General features: G+C 32.6%; 2 protein-coding genes across 2 annotated transcripts; both read right to left on the bottom strand.

Moving 5' to 3' along the window:
- Positions 1-2,188: 2,188 nt before the first annotated feature.
- Positions 2,189-8,410, bottom strand: LOC130903822 (uncharacterized). Its single transcript, XM_057816162.1, has 3 exons — positions 8,298-8,410; positions 4,298-5,148; positions 2,189-2,672 (listed from the first exon to the last, which is right to left on the bottom strand). Exons 1-3 carry the CDS (start codon positions 8,408-8,410, stop codon positions 2,224-2,226), a joined length of 1,413 nt encoding a protein of 470 aa, XP_057672145.1. The 3' UTR covers positions 2,189-2,223.
- Positions 8,411-11,725: 3,315 nt separating this feature from the next.
- LOC130903583 (circadian clock-controlled protein daywake-like) lies at positions 11,726-21,272 on the bottom strand. The gene is made up of 5 exons (XM_057815774.1): positions 21,159-21,272; positions 18,702-18,930; positions 17,585-17,718; positions 15,628-15,780; positions 11,726-11,920 (listed from the first exon to the last, which is right to left on the bottom strand). The coding sequence occupies exons 1-5, from the start codon at positions 21,265-21,267 to the stop codon at positions 11,772-11,774; spliced, it is 774 nt and encodes a 257-aa protein (XP_057671757.1). The 5' UTR covers positions 21,268-21,272; the 3' UTR covers positions 11,726-11,771.
- Positions 21,273-22,701: the final 1,429 nt, after the last annotated feature.

Genomic DNA, 22,701 nt, shown 5'->3' with positions numbered 1-22,701 from the left:
CAATCTCGGTATTCTTATAATTTTTCGTCAAATTCACCTCTTCTTTTTTTACCCATTTATACGGGGTACTTTTGATCAATAATTCTCCCAACTTATCTAACTCTTAAATTCCTCCAGATTCCTTTGATATTGACACACTTATTTTGACAGGCCTATTTCAGAGATACCTCGTATCTACAGTAATATCACGTGACTGTATTTTTACTTGAATCCTAACCAATCTGGCAACTATGCAACTTGAATCCTAACCAATCAACCTATAATTTTATCTGGCAACTGCGCAGCTAATATAATTTTGTGAGAACTCGTATCTATGCCAGTTGAGTGTTGATAAAACTGCCTTTTAAGGACTTTAAGCACAAATTCCTAATTTTAAGCCACTTAGTGTTAAGATATAACAAGGTATTCATCACTTAATATGGAAAATATTCGTCCCGAACTAGGAAAATATTTGAAAAGCACGGATGTATCAAATAAACAAGATGAATTGCCCTTAAATTCAGAAAAATGTTCGCGGTACAATGAATTTGGGCAAGAAATATCTGCTTGACAATGTCAACCTACACCAAATTAACAATGCTTCAGAAGAAACTTCTTTACCACTGATGAGTGACATGATGAGCGAATAATATTAAATAACAAGACTGACGTTACTCAAAATGATTTATCACCATTAGAACTTCAAGCTGAAGAACGAATAACAAAATACCCAATTAGCATCGATCTTAATGAGGGGCTTGAGCAGCATAGCCAATCAAGAGAAGATAATCTGGATAAGCATGCACCAGAATTAGAATAACTTACACAAATAGCGAAGAAGACAAGGAAAATGAACAAATAGAAGAATGCACGCAAACAATACAGGAACAACTTGACTGAAGTAGAATCTTCGGATTGCGATGCTTTCATTTCGAATAGTAGCAAAAGGAAAGTATTGGCAACTAAAGAGAACTGGAGTGATATCAACAACAAAAAATTAAGACAAGAAGGAAAAGCCTACGTCAGCAAGAAGAGGAATAATAAGGGAAGAAAGAAAAATAGGGTCACGCTGTAGTTCTACCTTGTGTAAGACGTCCATAACTCGTAAATGTCATATGAGCTGGGACCAAGGAAAAAGGTGTACATCGCTTCTTTTGTTCTTAAAATTGAAATAGCAAGATTAAAGTTGTTGGTGAAAAGTCACGACGTTCGAGTAACTTGAAATACACAATAAAGAATCTTACTTGTATGCAAACCATGTTTCCTTTCAACCTTGGCGCTAAATGACTGTTTCTAATTGGGTATCTCATTCTCAATCTAGCATATTTCCATCACAAGGATTGTTAACGCTTCTAGAAGACACAGGTTCAGACAGACTAGTTGAACAACACCTGATAGAATTTTTTGATTTATTGCCAAAATTATTCGGAGCGATGGTTGTGGATACCAAAATAAAAATCCAGTGTTGTCTAATACTTTATTAAGTTTAAGTGTCCACCAAAATGGAAGTAGATTCGGATCCAAAGAATGGTTAAAAATAAGTAAATTTATTGTGTCTAGTGACCACTGCAGACTCATTGAAGAAGCCAGATAAAAAGTTAAAAACATTTCTCGTCAAAGACTACTCTCAAAATCAAAAGTATTGCTTCCATTAGGCCTAGCAAGAGATTAATGATAAAATTTTTTTGTATAACCACTATGAACCATGACAAGAATTTTGTCTACTGTCAATAATTTTTATCTAAAGAAGAACGCCTTTACTTTCATTTGAAATTTTTTTTAACTCGATTACAATAGCTTCACCTGTATGCGAGTTTTTTTGTATGTGAACTTGTTTGTAACTCTCCTTTATGACTTATTACTGTTAGTATATCCCACCACTATAATTTCGTTCGTTAGCCAAGATGTCAACCTCCGGATTCGCCGGTCGAGGGTTCAAATCCCGTTCACGAAGTAAAAAAATTTTTTTTTAGAAATTATCACTGCAAATTTTCTCTTTACAACTGTTCTCTGTTGGAGATTTGACAATAAATCCAACTTAAAAGTGGAAAATAAATGAGTGAATAACTGAAATAGTTTATGAGGCTTGCTTTATATTAATGAAGATGTAGGTGTTGAATCATTTCCTATTATGTGTGTGTAAGGATAATAAAACTAAGAATTTATGTAACAGTTTTTATAGTATTTCACACAAAAATAAATTATTATTATCAACTATTTTATATGATTTATATGTGTATAAATTTAATATATGAATTCCCTTTTTTTTCTTTTATTTCCATTCATTACCATCGGAACAAACATAGCCATTGTGGCAGGAATAAGTCCTGCTCCCACTCCGGCTAATACCGCTCCACTATCCGTACTTCTAGGAACAGTTTTACTAACAGCATTAAAAGTCTCTATCTTCTTTCTTTTTTTCAAATTGATGGGTCGTCGTCTCTTCTTCTTCAAATTTTGTAATTTTTGCACCTTCTTCTGAGCTTGCTCTACAGATTCCAAACTTGATTCGACTTGTAATAAACCACCGTGAGATGTCGTCATATTTAGTTTTGAATCTTCAAGGGGAGGCAGAACCTCAAGTTGAACTTTTTTGTGTTCGTCGAATTGCTGTTGCTGAACTTTTATAGCTCTTTGTTTTTTAGGACGTTTGTATCCTTTACTAGTAGACAAAAGCACCCAGTTCCCATTACCTAAAAAAATACAGTATTTGTTTAGATGTTGGTTACTAAAACTGTATTTAAATTTTAGTTGCCAAAAAAACTATTGTCATACTGAGATCCAAGGCTAGAAGGTGATGAGGAATTGAATCATTGAAGAAGCTTCTAGATTTTAATTCACTCTATATTCTATAGAATTAGCAATCTAGATTTCCATAGATGTAGTGATGTAGTGGAAACTTACTATGAAAGTTGCTATAAGTTGCTATATATATATATAGCAACTTATAGCAACTTTCATAGCCGACAAGACCGGATTAAGCTAGGGTTTGGAGCGGCTATTATAGCCCCAGGTCCAAGAGGGTCTCATCATTTGGAAAATATTTTTTTTTGTATTGATATATTTTTTTCCATTTTTTCTGGTTTCCGAATTCCTTAAGGGAGCTCCGTCATTATTTTAGTCCCGGGCCTTATGAATCTTAATCCGGCCTTATTGGGACACACTTACAAAATGTTTTCCAAACTAACTCCGCAGAAACAGAAGAACATGAAATCAATATTAATCGATATTTGACTTCTTCTTACATATTAGAACCTAATTAACTAGAACAACAAAACAAAATCAGAAAGTTCCCGTGTCATGACCTGATTTCAACCAAACTTCTACTACAACTTCTTAAAAAGACTGATATGATAACATTCATTTATAATGCACTACTCAGAGCTGGGTTTTATTCCAATTCAGATGAAATTAGCTGGAATAATTTACATATTGAAAAAGCTACTTCCTATAGACCATATAGACCAATAGAAGCTAACCAAAATAGATACCAATTCTCAATCAAAACCAGGTTATTCTGAAGCATCAATTTGGATTACAAGAGGAACATGATACCATCTAGCAACTACAAAGAATAACAAATAAAAAAGTCTGGTACTAGAAACTATTTTACAAAATCATAAAATGCCTGGAATTATTTTCTTATTCTTAAATCCAGCCTTGAAGATTGGTATTTCATAGTTAAGTACCAAAACGAATATACAATGAGACATCTAATCAATGCAGGTGTTTCCCAAGGTAGCGTTTTGGGCCCGCTACTATATCTTCAATACACAGCCAATTTTTCCATCTAAATCCATCCAAATAGACCACAAAACTGTCCCCCCATTACAATAAATTTCACAAAGGGAGGAAGTCAAAATATATTGGCATCCATTTGGATAGGAGCCTTCACTAAAATAAAATAACTTGGGATTGAATTTGAACAAGTATAATTGGTGGAAAATCACAACCATTTATACTGAAACCTATTTGGACATATGGAATTCAGCTGTAGGGTTCAGCGTCTACATCTACGATGAATATTATAGAGAGATTTCAGTTAAAAATTGCTGGTGGAGGATGATAAAAAATGCTCCATGGTATGTGTCCAATAACATGCAAGGGATCTACAAATCCTTTCGGTTATAAAAGAAATGAAAGTGACAGGTGAAGAGTAGGATGAAAACTTCAGTCTCAACTGCTGGCCATGCCATACCTTCAAACTCAATTAACTATTTTCTTCAATTTGAATCTATTGGTTTGTATGATGGAAAAAATTATAGAATCTTATCAGATAAATAGTAGGCAGTTGATATTTGAGTATTTAAAGACTCACCTGTAAATGGATGTGTCTCTGGATACAACTCTGTACCTTGCCTTCTGTTATAATCTATATCAGTGTGTGGAAAATCTGGAAGGAGTCCATCCGTTATAATCATGTTGTCACTAACAACCAAATTTGGTTTCTGTGAACTTTGAAGGTTAGAAGTTAACCTGTTTGAAAAAATGGTGGTTTGGTGTTTGAGTTTTCCCAACTGTTGGTTATTAACTTTATTCGTCTTGTGTTTTGTGTTATAAGTTTCCGTATTTTCTATTGAAGGTCTCTGTAGTGGAGGCCTTTTGTAACGAATTTGCGTGTTATCTAAATTATTTTCATTTGGAGAAATAATTTGATAATCATTTAAACTTGAAGGATATTTATATTTATGATAATTTTGTGATGTATCTGAAACCGTGGAAAGTTCTAAATTACTTTCTAGAGGAATATCTTCTACTGGTGGACCGAATGATAGTTCTGTAGGTTTATGTTTATTACGCCATTTGGAAACTTGCGATATTGACCATGGTATTGGATCTAATGATACCCAACCATTCGGGTCTTCAAATGGATGTTTTTGTCTTTGGGGGCTCATCAAATTCCAACTTTTTTTATCTTTGACTTCTTCTTTTTCTTCAACAATTTCAGTAGCGTTTCTGTATTTTTCATTTCTGATTTTTTCGGCATAATGATCTAGGAATCGTTTTAAAGCTGAAGTTGAAAACTTGCTGTCTTGTTCAGTATCATCGAAACCTGAGAGTTTGTATAGGTCTGCTACAGAAGAAGTTTCAAATTCTCCTTGCGTTTTTTTTCGTCCCCATAAGGAGTCCCCTTCGATAATTGTAATATCCGGTTCTGGGAAATTGGAACTGAAATAATTGGAAATTGATACAATATAAGAACAAATTTTATTGTTAAGTGGACTAATGATAAAACCGTTAAGAATTCCAATTCACTTAACACCTAAAATCGATGGTTCCAACATGATTTACAACATGTAATGATTTTGGAACTAAAAAGAAAAGATCAGCTCAAGAAATTTCAATTGTATGTAAGCCTCTTATCTTAATTCTGTGTATTACATTGTTCCCTTCCATCCTTATTTGAAGGGTTGAAAGGTATCAGTGCTATCAGATCAAAAAGATCTACAACAACTCTACAACCAACTAAAGACTGAAGAAACTGGATAGAGGCGAGCCAAAATAATGTGCAGTAATGACGGGGACTATCGAGGTCATATCAGGATCGAGACTGATGCATCGGATCTCTGTATGGGTGTTACAATTTTCCAATAATTACAAGGAATAACTAGCTATCTGTCTCACAAGTTTTAGCCCGTTTGTGCTTATGATCGGGAACTGACCGTTCTTTACGTCGTGAGTTCAAAGTTTAAACAGACCATAAACCACTGCCGGGCTTCCATTGCAGTTTGATTTGAACGAACTTGCTGAGCATTGAGCGGCTCAACAAAATTCAGTGGGGTCCTGAGAATGTCGGTGAAACCGGTCATCAAGGATGAAACGAACGCTCAAGGAGGCCCTACACTATCAAGAGGGTTGATCAAATGCTTGAGGCTCCGATTGATGGGCGCTTCAAGCTTACTTCAAGTGTGGTGGTGACAAATGTAGATTTGGACTTCCTGGCCTTAACATTGGTTGCAGTGAAGGGGAGAAACCACAAAAAGGTCTAAGTACTGGTATATAATGAGGAACCATTACACTCATCAACATCTCCTTAACTTTCTGAGTGGTTCGGAACCAGATGATTATAGGAACTTTCTACGCATGGACCAAGAAAGTTTCGATAATCTACTCGATTTAGTCCGCCAAAACATCCAGAAGAAGGACACGAAAATGCGTGAGACAATTCCTACAGGTCAGTGTCCTTTCAGGAAATTTTAATTCAGTCCAAGACCAGGCAAGGGAGGTTTATTTTTTTATTGTTCCGTAGAAATACGTACTTTGATTTAGCTTGCTAAAAAAGTAGTTTTTGGACACTTGTGTCACGTTTTGTTGTGCAGAGTCGCAGAAGGTAGAAGGGGTAATCCAAATTATGTAATTTTTTATTTACATTTTTACTAAAGTGAAGTTATAGTTACAAATTAAAAATGCCTCGAAGGTATACGAAAAAATTGGGTCCTACAGGTGACCCTGTTTACTTAAAAAAGGCAGTTGAGGTGGTGAAACAAAGGATCTTGCAGTGCTAAATAGCACGTTGTGTGATAAATATATTTTACAAGAAACTTGGAGCTACGCCTGATAAGTCAACATCCGAAGGAGACGTTGGAAAAGTATTGTTCCTTATTATGGTCAACTCCCAAAAACCACAAGAGAAATGCCGACTGGAAAGCATCCAAAGATATGCGGTTAAACATTGCTCCGATGAAGTTTGATGATGATGATGATTGGAAATTGATAATATCCAAAAACCCTGGCATAAAAAATTCCCAAGCGTACACAAGGAAGTAGTGAAGCAATTTTCTCACCTTCTACAAAACCCAGAAGATATCCCAACGTTTTTAGCACTGGGTTGCTTTCATAGAGCTCCCAGACGGATAACTCTACTTAGTACAGACCTACAGAATACTCAAAACTTGTATTACTAGCAGGCATGTTGAGGAAAATCACATCTTAACGGAGAAACAGAAAGAGATCACTAAGGGTGCAATGAACAGCTTGCTGTGGACTCTGTGATTCTCCCACAAGCACAAAAACACCATCGGTATATACACATTGTTTTCGTGGATTATGAGAAAGCGTTTGATAGTGTACCTCATTCCTAGCCTGTGAACGTCTTGCAAATTACTACTACTGTAAGCTTCCTTTTAACAACTATGATGGCAAACAAACCTATATCTGCAAATTGGTCTAAACTCCATCAGTACAGACGAAATATCCATTCGCAGGGGTTGACTCCACAAGCCTCTAGTAGTTTTGCCTTAGAATGAATCCTCTATCCACCATGCTCAATGATTCAGGTACGCTTTCAACATCAATTGTACCATATTCTCTACATGGGTGGTATCAAGCTATACGCAGCAATTACTTACTTGGTATAACACATCAAATCTCCATTGACATGCATTTGAAATTTGAACTGTCTAAGTTAAAGATTACATATCAAGAAAGGCATTGTCATGAACGGAAATGTGCGGCTATCCAACGGAGACATGGAACAGACAATGGAAAACGGAGAAACCCATAAATACTTAGGATTTCAGCAGGGTAGGTTATTGGACCAGAAGCAGGCAAAAGCTAGGAGCCGGGATCAATACACGAAAAGAATAAAATCACTTTTGAATTCAGCATTAAATGCAGGCAACTTAGTCCAACAAATTCTAAAATACTTACGATGACGAAGAACAGCAACCACCACTCGAAGTTATCCACTATTAGAACCACAATACCCCGAAAAGAGAGTGTGAGAGGTTCATGTTAACATACAGTCTCCATGGACACTAAAATCGTCTTAAACGTCTTAAACATATGACTTCGTAGAAGAATTTTGTTTCCAGAGACCGAGGACTTCAGGATAACTATCCAGTGATCATTTAGCAACACTAAGAACTACAAGAGTGTTACTAAGGAATTGAACACTCAATCCTACAAATGCAGAAAGTTTCAACACCAGAAACCATTCAACATATAACGTCTGCTTGTAGTGTGTTGGCTAATATTAATTATCTATAAGTATCTACCAGAAACTGGCCAACAAGTTGTCAACACCTATAGACACTATAGAGTTTACTACTATAGATCCAATATCACTAACAGACGATTAATAACCTGACATCGTGGTGGTTGATAAAAGAATCAACTCATCTCTTCTCGCTATTAAGATTAAACAGTTATGGTACAGTGAAAATGTGGAAGTTCCTAAGATCTTTCACTTGCCAAACTGGGATTAGCCAAAAACCCTTTCACCGACATCCAGAAGGTTTTATTATATGAACTTAGAACAACTGGATAACCTTTCGTATTTTAATGATACAAAAATTAATTATTTATAAATATTTTACCTCGATTTTGAATGCACACCATTCCTCTTTGTAAATTCAGCGCGAACGCGATTGAAACACGCGATGTTAAATGTTACAATACAGAATATTGAGATGCTTCTGAAGAAATACATTTTTCAAGGACAACTCTTCAACCCTGACTGAAACATTCACGGTTAACATTCGGTATAATAATATTTAAGACAAGTTTACGCCACAATAAATTCAGATCTAGTACATTCCACTTCCATTAATTGTTTTGGAAAATGTCATACTTATAGATATGCTGCAGGACTGTATTTATTATATTTACTAGTTTTATCAATGAAAGGATGTTTTTATTAAAATATATTTTATTTCTCTTTTTAAATATCTATCATTAGTCATTTGTAAATTTAAGATTATTTCTTAAATAGACATTTTTTAGTCTAAGTTAAAACTATCTGTATATATGGCAAAATATTTATAGTGAAAATATGAAAATGTCCACGTTTGGGTTTTCGGATACGATCTTTTAAATATTATATTAAATAAAATATTTTCAAAGACGAAGAAGAAGAAGATTCTACCGGAAGTCGACTGTATCTTTGTTATTTTAAATAGAACACACTATATACTAATATATTTTTAAAATCTACGTAAAATTTTAGTATTCTTTTGTCTGAAAGTTTTTTCTGAAAAATGCAAACTTTTGAGTAATTAATTTTTTTGTAAGAAATTTGACCATTGCAAACCCTTATAAATTATTTTTTTTTCGAGGATACCCTTAAAGATATGTAAATGGTTGGCCGGAAGTTGGCCATCTTTGAAAATATTTTAGTTAAAAAGATCGTATCTGAAAACCTAAACGTAGAAATTTTCATCATTTTACTATTATTTTGCCATATACAGATAGTTATAACTTGTGGGACATCCTGTATACCTTATTTATGATAAATAATGTTTTGAATATGCCAACAATATTCCAATCATCCTATTCATATCAAGAAAGAGCTCCTCACTTGCAGAAATAAAAAGATAAATCTTAATTTAATGTGGGTTCCATTCCACATCGGAATAGAAACAGAAAAATTCAAAGTATGAATGAAATTTTGTCTAATATAATGTAGAAACTAAATCATACAAATGGGCCAGTCTTGATCTGCTCTATTGTGAATAGAAATTTAATCGTAATTGAATGGTACAAAAAAGACTAAAGTCATGCAAATGAAACAATTTCTCTCGGTTCGACCACAAAACGTGATGTTTTCAGGTTCTAATCCTATTAATGACTTACTCTCGACATCATCTTATTGTCAAGATGAAAATTATCATTAAAATATACTTTAGATTGTCTTTCACAAAATTACTCACCTAGTGTATCTGTTTATTACAGTCAATTGTCTTTCTGTACGGAAATGGAAAGTTTCCGATTATTGTCCTTATTATCCTCCAAATACGAGGGGTTAAAGAGTTTTTTGTATATCGGGTGTTTAGTTTATAATCTATCAACATCAGATTGTCAAATTGTGAACTGTTCGCTGATTGGTGTTAAGCGCCGCTAAGTTTGGTGGTCATTCTCTAGTCACTGAATGTAAACAAACAGATGTGCTTGTGATCTTCAATAAGTGTTCTATATGTGTTTTAAATAGTAAATTGAAAATAGTAGATAGATTTATATGTTTTAAATAATAGATTCATTGTTTTCATATTTAAAGTAACATTTTTAGTGTATAAGAAACTTGTGCAATATTATTATTTGTGAGGCTATATCCAATTATAACAATGTCCGCAATTGAACCGGTCCTTCCGCAAAACTCACCAGTCAAAAAAAATATCATTCGAGCTTGGATGGTGGATAACAAATCTACTAATTGGTCTATAGGTTGCTATTTTGTTCAATTTCAGAAAAATTCGTCTTACCATTCAACAATTGCAAGGACTCCATATAAAGCCTTGTTTGGAGAGGATTAAAACTAGGATTCTAGTTCACGTGTTTGTCTAAAATTATTGTATCCAATTTAGAAACTGAAGAAGACATGGAGAGAGTTTTTGAGGAGATTAATAACGATAACAAGAGAAATAATTCACAAAAGGACCAAGAGGCGAATGAACAAGAAGAAGTACCTATATTAGGCCAGCAAATAGATGTCCAAGATCAAATCAATATTTCAAACAGTCCTGAAATGCCTCCTGAAGTACGTGTGAAACCCGTGATAATTTTGGATATTATACATAAATCAGATAATGAAGAGGAAGAAATATCTGCAGCTAGTAAGGAAATCCTCACCTCAAAATCCCTATATCAAGTCAGTAACGAATCCATCATTTCTAAAAAGTTTGACACATTGACTAACATAAATGATATTCCTATAACTATTGAGGAGATCAAGAATATGGTGTGTTATATTTGCAATAAAGAAGCTTCTGGACCACATACATGTATGAAATGCAAACAGATGGTTCACACAATATGTGGAGTTGTGTCAGAAGAAAATGAGGGTTATGGCTCACAATTGCTATGTAATCTGTGTCTGAATGAACGTAACATAGTGCAAAATTGATGAAAATATTTTCTTATATACCGGTAGTTTTATCAGTTTTCAACTTTCTATGATTTGAAGTATATTGAACTTCTTAACAAAACTCTTCTTCAACACTGTCAGTTATTTTTCAAACAATTACACACAGATTATATAATAATAAATAAGTGACAGAGACGCTACTTGAAAAATGAGGTTATGTTTGTTTATTCAAATAGGTCACATGACTGTATAAATGTCGCTTATTGGTTGGAACATATTTCGTACTTTCTCCATAGAACACTATTTGGATGTATTACACTTTGGCAAAAAATCGATTTCAGCTCTATTATTTTCAAAGGGGTGTAGATAATGGAAATTACGTATATCAGCAGCTGTAGTTGGTTTTATAATTTATCATCATAGAAGCAAGATACACTTCGTTCTTTCCATGACATGCATTCGTACTGGTTTTTCTTAGCAACATTCTTTTTGCATTTACTTTTATTTGTTTTCCGCTTTCTTGGATTTGAAGTGAATTGAACTCTTCTTCCTTAACACTGTCAGTCATTTTTGAAGCAATTACGTACAGATTCATATAATAATAAATAAGTGACAGATACGCTACTTGAAGAATGAGGTTATGTTTGTTTATTCAAATAGGTCACATGACTGGTCAAAACATATTTGAATGTCGTACATTTTGGCACAAAATTGATTTCAGCTCTATTATTTTCAAAGAACTGTAGATAATTTTGATCCAAAATGACGTTTTGATTGTGTAATGGAAACCTCGGATAGACAACACAAAATACAATGATTGGTATTTTGTGGATTTGATACGTTTTGGAAACGAGCTTCTCACTATTACAAAACATCAGAAAACAGAATATTCTCAATAAATTTCTGTTCTTTACCAGTTGCTCTAAAATTAGAAAATGTATCGGAAAAAGTTAATAATATTTATTCGAACAAGGCATAAGAAATCTAACAATCACAAAAACAAATTTTGATAAGGAATTTTTGCTGTAACACCGTTGATAATAGAAACTGCAATTGTGTTTATTGTGGTTTTGATGGTTGGATTTAAGTCTTCAATAAGGGATTTCCATTCCTTATTCAGAAAATCGTTTGTTGTTTTACCTAAAAACATTGCAATCAATATAATGAATAAAATTTAGATTAGATGAGATAAATATCATGTCCACTTATTTTCAAGGATAGATTTTGATTTTTTCAACTGATTCTCTGAATGTTATCAGGATTTTCCAAATTTTGAGTAACACAAAGAAATGATTCCTAACCAAATAATGAGAATACTTACATGATGACAACAATAAATACAGTTAATAAAATAGGAAAAGGAAATATTAGGAGAACATGGTGTAATAGTCTAAGAACCAATGAGGGGCAGACCAAACATATTTTAAGAAAGCCTAAAATGTCCTCGGTGAGTCCGTTGTACCTACCAACTATGAAATGAGACCATTATCGCAGTTCTAGACTGGCGGCAGACATTTTAAAAAATTAAAAAATATTTTTAAAAGCATATTTTAGGAAACTTTAAATTTATACATGTTAACCATTAAAATTTTCCCCCATATCTTTCATTTACTGCTGTTCTATTTTTTCTAACTCAATGTTCCTTTTTTTGCTCTCTAACGACGCAAGTTCTAAACCTCCTTTTAAAAGCGAGTTATATCAACAGTTTTTCAGAGCTTATTATGTTTCAAATATTTGAAGAAATTATTCTCAAAAACAACCAACAATGTTGACCCCACATGAGTGTGGTTGAATGAAGAATGAAAACTCCCTGGTAATTATTTAGTTTAGGTTGCATACGCCCGATTTCCTTAAAATTTTAGTATGTGATACAGTGTTTAATGCTGAAAAATAATTCCTTTATATAGTTTTTGAGGTTTAAACATTGGAAACTATATTGAATAGTTGATATTTTGCAAATACTTGATGTTGGAGAGGATTAGGGGCGGGGGAAGGTCTGTTGAACATCTAGACTATCTTTTAACACCTACCCCCCGCCCCCAAGGCCCTCCAACGTTAACTATAATTAATTACGATTAATGTAATGACACAAATCAATTTCTAAAAATAATCGTTTATTTACACGTGTAAACTTCTTTCTTGGATGGCTAGAATGAATTCAAAAGAAACTTTTTCAAAATGATCTTTATTTTTATTGTGTTTGCATCTGTTTGGCCCAAGTCTCGATCAGTGTTACTAACCTAACCGGCCAAATCGGGCGTATGCAACCTAACTAAATAATTACTAACTCCTACGTGTTTAACTGGTTTGAGGGAGATCAATTGCCAGTTTAGTCAGCGACTTAATTGAGAATTCTCAAGGTAATTATATATGTTTAAAAAATTGATTTCAAATAAAGACTCGATTTGCTAACTTCAATTTTATTTCACAGAAACTGAAGAAGTAGATGATGAAATTCATTATCATGACGAAGATGATACTGAAGTATGAACAGAAAATAGAAATAAAAATATAAATTTTCCATGTTTTCATAATATTTAGAATCAATTTCTTAAATTTTTTATGATTAAAATTTTGTAATTTCATTTTTTAAATTCATATTCGGGTTCAAGAGTTGAGAAATAAAGTTTTTTTTTGTGTTTTTCAAAATGTCTGCTATCACTTTAGAACTGGAATAGCTAGTTCCCATTTCGTGGTTGGTAGGTACCTAGGACTCGCTTAGGAAATTTTCGGCTCTCCTAATATATGTTTGGTAATGAGGATGAATAAATCTATAAAGATTATTGATAACATCGTCTGTAGGAATAACCATATGCTATAAATGCTATAACCTAAAAAATCTGGGAGATTCATGACCTTAAGATGAAGAAATAAGAACAATGAAACAGCAGTAAAGAAAATTTTTTCGTGTACAGCAAATATAAGAATACTACAAACGATAACAGAACAACGGATAAAGATAAATTCTCGAAATGGATTACGAGGTAAAAAAAAAGACTGAAGAGTTATGTGAAGAAAAATCCAGAACATTCTAAAAAGTAAAACTCATAAAGATTAAATTACGTAAACAACTGTCAGCATTTTATTAGCATGAAAATGAATATTATAAACATCAAAATAATGAATCTTGCTAATTAAATCGTGACATTAATTAAAATCATTCGCTTGTAAAATTGTAAAATTGTAAATTGTGTTTTTGTAACTATAAAATTTTTTTAAAAAAACATTTTCAAAAGTGAAATATTCATCATGACAGAATGGTTGATTAACAGAAAACCAAAATTATTACATTTAATTCAAATTTTCTTGAGGTGCTAATTTCCGTAAAAAATTTGGAACTGGGTAATAATTCAAAGAGATTAACTCAAACTCATGGGAGCTTCAGTACGAGACTTTTATACTGAAAATAATAAATAAAAAATAGAATTTTCGACTTTGTGATAAGTGTTTATTTTGATGTTTATCGGTTGACATGTCCTTTTCTTTTGATGTTTTCTTTAAGTTTCAAAAGCATATTGTAGTTTTATTTGCGAGAAGATAGTTTGGACAAATTGAAACTTGAGGTACATAATTTAATACCGTCCAATACGAAGAAATCAAAATCAACGATATGGACACAAATTCGGGTATTTTATGAAGAGAAAGTGTGTGAAGAAAGTACACAATTAGAGAAGAAATATCTGTTGTAGAGCTCGCTCAAATTTAACATGAATAAGTAACAATCACAGATCTATAAAGAATCGTTTGAAGAGGTAGATAATTATTTTATTCTAACCAGAAATTTTCATCTTTTTTTATGGATTAGATCTAGTTATAGTCCGGTCAAATTAGACCAAAAATAAGAGAGAAGCTACATAAATTCCGATCAAGATGAAAATCAGTAAAATTGTTCAATATACAATTGAAAATTAAATTTCTGTGTAAGAAAAAAAATTTATTCGAAGTCAAAGGTCAAAAAAATGAGTTTTTCGCAATTTTCAGCGAAACGGTAAGTTTTATCATAAAAGTACTTCAGACAAAAATTGTAGATCATAAAATTATTTACAAAAAACGTATGAATACTTTTTTTCCCACGAGCCACCGTTTCTGAGATATAACTATTAAAAAAGTTGTAAAAGTTATGTTTCAGATTTATTTAATGGCTAGAATAATTGCACGAGAAATATCAAAGCTGCAGAATAAAATCATCGTTATTCTCATCATTCTCATCATCATTTTAGCAACATCTTCGATAATTTATTTGATGAACTTATGACAGTTCCAACCATTCAACAGAAATTTCTTACAAATACAACACGTCTTGGCGAAACCATTAAATACGACAACTTTTACAACTTTTTGAATCATTATATCTCAGAAACAGTAGCTCGTAGGAAAAAAAGTATTAATACGTTTTTTTGTCTAATGTATTTTTATGATCAAACTCACCGTTTGGCTAAAAGTTGCGACAAATTGAGGTTGTCGTTGTAGCAGCCTGTCAAAGTTAAGGCATTTCATTGGCTTCAAATGATAGCTATAAAATTTTTGGAGAAGTTTTATGAACCCAAGAAAAACTTCCAAGCAGACCACCGATGAGATGGTACAAAATTTAGACGTCTTTCTAGTAATAAAACTTTAAAACCATATCCTAAAAAAAGAAAAGGACATAATATATTTTTATTCAAATATCCTTTTCATTTTAGACGAATTTTTATTTAACTCTCGTTTATTACTATTCTATTAAAAAATTCTTATGATTTTTGCCGAAAGAAATAAAAGAATCGTTTCCAGTTGAAGCGTGATTAGTATCAACGGGAATAACCAATTAAATTTTCAAATAATAATTGATTCCAAAAAACTACACTTACCGAGCTGTTCATTTCCGTTAAATAAATTTTCGAAATTAATATATAACTTTTGAATATTATAGCTTATGTTTTTGCTATCTTGCATTTGCACGTAATCAAAATCTCCTTTTTTAATCAGTTTGTAGTTGATAGAGAAACTGATATCTGGTTGTTCTGAAATGAAAAAATTTTTCTTAGTCTAGTTTTTATTTGATAACGAGTTTTAATTGAACGAAGCTCAGTAAAATAAAATTTATTACCAAACTGTTTCAAGTTTATAAAACCCACGTTACTTAATAGCCAGCGAATTATCACCAATACACCATTCATATAGTTAAGTGATACAAAGTGTCCCTTATTTACTTAACTACCAGAATTTATAGTTTTTATTGTATACGATAAGATTTAGTACTTAAGCCAGGCTATACCCTGACCAATCCTAATGGGAACCAATAGGATCTGTTAATAAGTGATACCAAGTGTTCAAGAGACTCTTGAAGTTCCATAAACGTATCAAATTACTTACTTTCATTTTTATAATTAATTATAGCTTTCATCTGGTACACGAATTCTGAGTTCTTGGTAGTTTGACATTCGTCGAGTACGCTAGTTGAATTAGTTACTGTTTTTATATCCTAATAAGAACGCAAGAAAGAACAAAATAGACAATTATACAATTGTTAATCATAAAATATGTTAAACGTGCTGTATAAATCTGCAGACAGCCGCTCCAAAAATAACCGTAGAGTCGTCAGGATTCTTAAAACTTTCTCTTATTTGCATAGATGATACTGTCTCAAAGAAGACTCAATTTTGAGAATTAGGGTTTACAACTGTACACCAACTCAAAGTCGACCGTACCCGCCAGGTAGCGATTAATTTTTTTGATTCTGACCACGTCTTCGTCGGTAGACTTAACAGGACACTCGTACTGTAGGTAATGTCAAAACGAGTACCTCTAGATACGTGGAGTAGAACCCCAATTTCTCCATAATTTTGAGTACTGGTTTGCATGCCTTCCATATTGAATTGAATAGATTTAGGCCGATTGATTGATCACAACGTTTCCATTTAATTACAGTAATTTCAACACCAAGAAAGAAAAAAACTTCTTTCGTAATAATCTCAAATCGAGAGCGCAGTTGTCAAATATATGAGTTCACCATTGACTGGCTTGCTGCAGCCAATCCATAATCAACATACAGCACAACGATGATTTTACTACAGCTGTATAATCAACAATGATCGATTAACTTCCAGTCGAGCAGTTGCATCATATTAAAATTTTAAATTCAATAATGACAAACAAATATATCTTGTATTAGCTGATCCGCCTTCAATCGATAAATAAAAAAAAATAAAATTTTGTATAAAATAAACTTAAAACAAAGAAAATTAACAGAGTTTTCTTAAAATACTGGCTACCTATAAGGATTCAATTTGATATTGACAGACACACACAGTTATGATACCTGTTAACCAATTTAAAGCTTTCTGATAAACCATATTTTTTGTCTTATTTTGTGGTGCGTAAATAAAATAACAAAGATGACTGTTTTCCGACTCGCGAACACGCGACGTCCATGCGCGAAACATGGAAACTCCAAGTTGATTCCGCAAACTTCCAACGATTGGCCTTGCGATTTATTTATGGTCATCGCAAAGGCCAGACGTATCGGAAATTGTAAACTTTTAAAATTATGGCTCCTGGGTTGTGATAGAAATCTGTTTGTAATGTGATGCTTCATAAACAAATTTGAAGTTTCATCTTGTTGTAAAAATACTCGCGAACGTAGCAGTAATAGTCATTTACAAGGAAGCACTTTCTGTCCGAGGTATCGATCGACATATTGTAAAATGTCAAATAATATGGTTGCGTTTAGAAATTTGATTTGTGACCAAACCTTTTAAACTTTCTCTGAATAACCATCAATTCATATTTCAAACCAATTTAAGGAAAACTGTGGAAAAACCTTACCTAGGGTTATGTTGACATCACCGTTTCCATTCAATGTGAGTAAATTTATTTTGCCATCCATTTTATATTTTCCCAAGATTTTAATTTGAGGACAATGGAAGTCGATTCTTACTTCGTTGTTTGTCAAGTCCATTCTGAAAACAAGTGTATTTAATTATACTACATAATGACGAATAATGATGATAATTGATTTTTTTCATCAAATTGCTACGAAATAATCAGGTTAATGTATTGTATGACGTTGCTTTAGTTGAAAAAAAAACATCATGGTTTGATGTATGTGCGTAAAATGATTATTCAATTGAATATGATGATACCACAAAATCATTGACCAAGTAACATAGTGAAGCAGTTTGGAAAAACAAAAAAACCTCACACCCTCCACAAGTTTCAACCCAGCTTTTAATAGTACGTAATGCATTAATCCTCTGTTAATTGAAGTCCGTTACTTCTTTGAGTATAATATGATTCAAGCGATCATATTAGAGGTGCATTGGATTCTTTGTGATTAGGGAGGGAAACGATTTATTAGGTTTGGGCTTGATATAGGAAATACTCCTCTACAGAGCCGAAGTTTTGGCTGGTGAACCGGTTTACCAGGTAACAAGAAAATCTGCAGCACTGACGATCGATGAGATGGTTTGACTTAATGGTGATAGGGGAATGCGAGATGATTTTTGGGAAGGTCTTCGTAGGTTGGAAAGGTATCTTTGGCAAAGGGATTGTTCAATTCGTTGGTACGAATCACATGGCATGTTTGGAGGTGATTTAGACGGATTTGATTAGAGTTTATATCTATATTGACGAAAACAGTATCACTGGAGCTGAATTGGCACTTGTATTGGTAGTAGAGATCCTGAGCTCCGAAACATTCCTTAATTCAAGTAATAATTTGTTTGAGTTTTCATATCTTTCGGAATTAAGGAATTGCAAATAAAAATGAAGTACAGTATTGCTTGGTGATTTATATTTTTCTTTTGTGACAACATTTCAGCATGGAAGTAGACGAAATCGATAAATTTGATAAAGACAACGACAAGTTTTGGGGACTTTTTTATTACGAACCGTCACTGAGTTATATAACGTCCATTTGGCTATTAATTTATGTGCAACATACTTAAAATCTTTTATATCAGCTTCATCCAATCCCCACAGATCCATATCCTCGATCAAGACTTTCAAAGTTGCAGTATTAATCTCTACTTTTTCAACTTTCAACGGTTTGAAATTTGGAATACCATATTCCTTATCTCCATTAACTATACTGGGTAAGCCTGCTCGTGCCGATGATAAACAGCACGCATCAAAATTGGGTGCATCTTTCTTGCAAGGGGTTAAATAAGGCGCTAAAATAAAAATTAAAAATTATTGAAAAATAATATTTAGTATAATACAAAACTCTGCTTTCAATTTTTGATTAAGTTGATCAGAAAATAAATAAATTTTTCATATTATTCTATTTCTACGATGATCGAAAGAAATTTTTGTGTTATTAACAATATTCACAATAATGTATACAGTTTATGGACTTTATAATTGTGGGATTGTGGCAGAAAAACGAAAAAGAGCACTTTAACATATATTTCTAAATTTGAATCCTTATGTATTCATATCGGGTGATTTCCTAATTAATTGAGAATTGTTTTGTATAAACTCTTAAATTTATGTGAAATTAAAGTGAAACTTTTCAAACAGAGATATAAATATATATAATTTATAAAATCGACTCAATTCTTAAGATATTCAGAATATAATTTAAGTCATACTACATAATTTAGATGCGTGAATATTGAAAAAGACAAAACTAAATTACAAGAAAATAATTATCCTGAAAAAAGGATAAATAACATTGGAAAATATAATAAATTAAAGAATACAACATCGAAACATAAAACATTTTTCTTACCATTTGTACAAGGACTTTCCAAACAACTATCGAATTATATTAATGGTTATGATATTAGTATAGGTCATAAAGGACATAATACATTATCCACATATTTTATTTAACTTAAATTTGAAGCACCCAAAATTAAGAGAAGTTCTATTAGATATTAAGTACCTCCTATTGATTGTGACGCTGTCTACATAGGACAGACATCGCAGTATTTGGAAAATAGATTTGAAGGTCACATTTGATGTTAAAAAAAAAATAAAACTGCAATGAAAAATCAATGTGGTTTGAACGAAATTCAATTTACATATTCATGTTTTAGATATTCTATCCACAAATATAATTATTTATATTGTCAATGTCAATTTATATTCTTATAAAGACGGGAATGGATACACACTTGTTTTAAAAAACAATTTCAATTCGAAAGAGATATAAAATTAAAATTATTTATCGATAAAAAAATAGATTCACTAAATTTTTCGAGTGAACCACCTCCAACAGAAAAAACTATTTCGGCGGGCACTTTTATATTCAGTTCCTATATAATTAAAGGTTGAAATTTTTAACTTTTGGTTCTTCTAATAATACCCAACCCATTATTGTTAGCGACAAATCAATTTCGGTTTTTTAGTATAAAATAAAACATAGAATAGTTTTTAATCAAATATATACTCTTCATTTTGCTCAATGAACTTTTGCCATCTTTCTTTCAGCTTCATGATGCCGTGCTCATAAAATTTCTGATTTTTATCAGCAAAAATCTGAACCAGATGCGATTGAAAGTCATCGTTATTTGTAAAAGGTTGACCGTTAAAAGAATTCTGCAAACTTTGAAATAAATGGTGATCAGATGGTGTCAGATCAGGGCTGTAAAAGGGATGTGGCATCTCTTTCCAACCAAGCTCCAATACTTGCCAAATTTGTGTGAGGCCTTAAATTATCATGGTGGAACACTTCCAATTTTACAATTCTGGACGTTTTTTTTCGATTTCTTCATTCAGTAAACATCAGAATTGATCGTCGATTTATGGTACTCTTCAGGACTCATTTTTCATCAGTGATGATTCTTTTCAAGAAAGGGTGGGTTTCATTTCTTTTAAAGTGCATATCGCAAATGTTGATTCTTTGTTTTGAATGAATTTATTTCAATTTGTGACACACATTGTTAACTTTTTGTTAAGATCAACCAAATAAAGAACTTAAAATTTTCCTCTTTGGTTTCTTAAAGCGCACAAAATTGAATCACCTGGTAAGTGAACACGTATTAATTCCAATGGTCACAGCTCTGCAACAACCTCGTATAAACACAGATAAGTGCGAAGATCGGCTCGTCTCGGCACGCTTTTGTGAGCCCTACTTCAATAATTTCACGAAAGTGACTTTTCTTGTTTTGTTAATATTAATATTGATTGTAGTTAGTATAAAGTTATTAAAAAAGTGTGCAGCAATTTTTTATGATTTCTTTTACTTGATAAAAAACGGTTTCTGCAATAGAATATTTTTGTGAAATACAAATTTAAGTACTAATGGAAACCAGCAAGGCGACGTTGTTTTGTCAAATTGAACAATTTTTTCTCATTAATCTAATTAATTAGAATGTACACAAATTTTTATTTAATTATTAATAATTGATACACGTTATATTTTGGATATTTTTAAAAAAAAGATAGTACGTACGTAAATTTTTTGGCTCCGAAGCTGAAACAAGTCCACTGGTCGTTCCAAAAACAAAAATCACGATCAAGGTTGTCCACATTTTATTACAGGTTACAGTTAACGAGAACATTGAGAAATGAAAAGTATATCTACCAATTTCCTTTATATATCCCCATAGTTTCCGCTTGCTACAAGGTAATTTACGCTTCTCTATTCTATTAAATGATTTTTTTTCTCTAAACCCAATTAATTAATTAAATTTATAGAATCTTGATGGTTCGCGATAAACTGATTATTTTTATTTAATTTAAAATTATTAGTTTGTACTTATAATATGAGCTTTTCATTAAATATTCACTGGAAATATTAATGAATAATCTAATTCATCATCATCTTGCTGTTTAATCTCTTGGATTATGGCTAGCGTTTGGGGCCCCTACATATCCCTTTATTGGGGTGGATTACTTCCCCAGTCTACTATTTCTAGTGCTCTGGTATCTTATTCCATTTTGGTTTCTCCAGGTATTTTTTGCCTCTGCCTCTTGTCCATACCGGGTATCCATCGAGGCGGGCGACAAGGATGTGTATTGTCTCCTCTACTTTTTAACCTCTACTATGAGGCAGTATTCACCGAAGCCCTCGAGAATACAATTGCAGGCTCAAGATCAATGGAAACATTATAAACAATCTCCGTTACGCAGATGATACCGTGGGATATAGTTAGTAGTTCGGCGTTCAAGACAAAACAATTGGTATTCTCAAAAATACAAAGAAACGTCACCATAAGACACAAAGGAGATATCAGTGAACAAGTGTCATCTCTAAGATATCTGGGCACGCTCGTCAACCAGCGATGCGACCAAAAACTCTAAATTAGATCAGCCTACAGGCGAATGCTGTGGATATCTTGGACTTAACATAAGACAAACATAGAGGTCCTACAGCAAATGGGTAAGTTCTCACAACAATCAAGTAGAGAAAGTTGCAGTAGAAGATCGAAGGAAAGCGGTCGGTCGGCATTAGATAAAAGACTTGCGCAGATGGCTAGGACAGACGTATACAGAAATTTTCAGAGCTGCGGTGATTACTCTAATCGGAGTTGAAGAATATTATGACAACTTTTAAAAGAAATATGTTGCTGGAAAAAGCATCCCAGAAAGTTTATTTTAATAGAAAGAAGCAATATTGTAGTATGGAGAAGAAATTATCTGAGGACTATAAGAGAAATGAGAAAGCAAGGAAGAAATATACAAAGTGAGTTTTATGTATGGAACGCCTCAATTATCTCGGAAACGGCTTGTACAAGCTTCGAAGATATCGAAATAAATACATCGGTAGTTCGATGGGTTTTGGCTGAATTCAAAGAATATTAAGTTCCATCGCGGTTCTGTGAGAAAAAAATGTATTCTTGGTGTTTCCCATAGAAATTAAAACAAGATGGAATTTATGAAATTGTAGAAGATCGTGGGTAGATCACCACCATATTATTGCGAACTGAACCTGATTGAACTGGTATGGGCACAGATGAAGTAAGAAGTATGATATTCTATAGTTATGAGTCTCT

This window comes from Diorhabda carinulata, chromosome 2, assembly GCF_026250575.1.
Source record: "Diorhabda carinulata isolate Delta chromosome 2, icDioCari1.1, whole genome shotgun sequence".
In the NCBI taxonomy this organism is placed as follows: Eukaryota; Metazoa; Arthropoda; class Insecta; order Coleoptera; family Chrysomelidae; genus Diorhabda; species Diorhabda carinulata.
The sequence above is the reverse complement of the archived record's forward strand: the minus strand, read 5'-3'. Positions and strand labels throughout refer to the sequence as shown.

What these genes read in the sequence shown, in the direction of transcription:
- LOC130903822 (XM_057816162.1), bottom strand. Translation starts at nt 8,410, where the DNA reads ATGTATTTCTTCAGAAGCATCTCAATATTCTGTATTGTAACATTTAAC. An exon ending in GGTGTGCATTCAAAATCGAG is followed by an intron (nt 5,149 to 8,297) that starts GTAAAATATTTA and finishes CAATTATTTCAG; the next exon opens with TTCCAATTTCCCAGAACCGG. An exon ending in AGAGACACATCCATTTACAG is followed by an intron (nt 2,673 to 4,297) that starts GTGAGTCTTTAA and finishes GTATTTTTTTAG; the next exon opens with GTAATGGGAACTGGGTGCTT.
- LOC130903583 (XM_057815774.1), bottom strand. Translation starts at nt 21,267, where the DNA reads ATGTTCTCGTTAACTGTAACCTGTAATAAAATGTGGACAACCTTGATC. An exon ending in TTCGGAGCCAAAAAATTTAC is followed by an intron (nt 18,931 to 21,158) that starts GTACGTACTATC and finishes TTTTTATTTTAG; the next exon opens with CGCCTTATTTAACCCCTTGC. An exon ending in TAACGGAAATGAACAGCTCG is followed by an intron (nt 11,921 to 15,627) that starts GTAAGTGTAGTT and finishes CAATGTTTTTAG; the next exon opens with GTAAAACAACAAACGATTTT.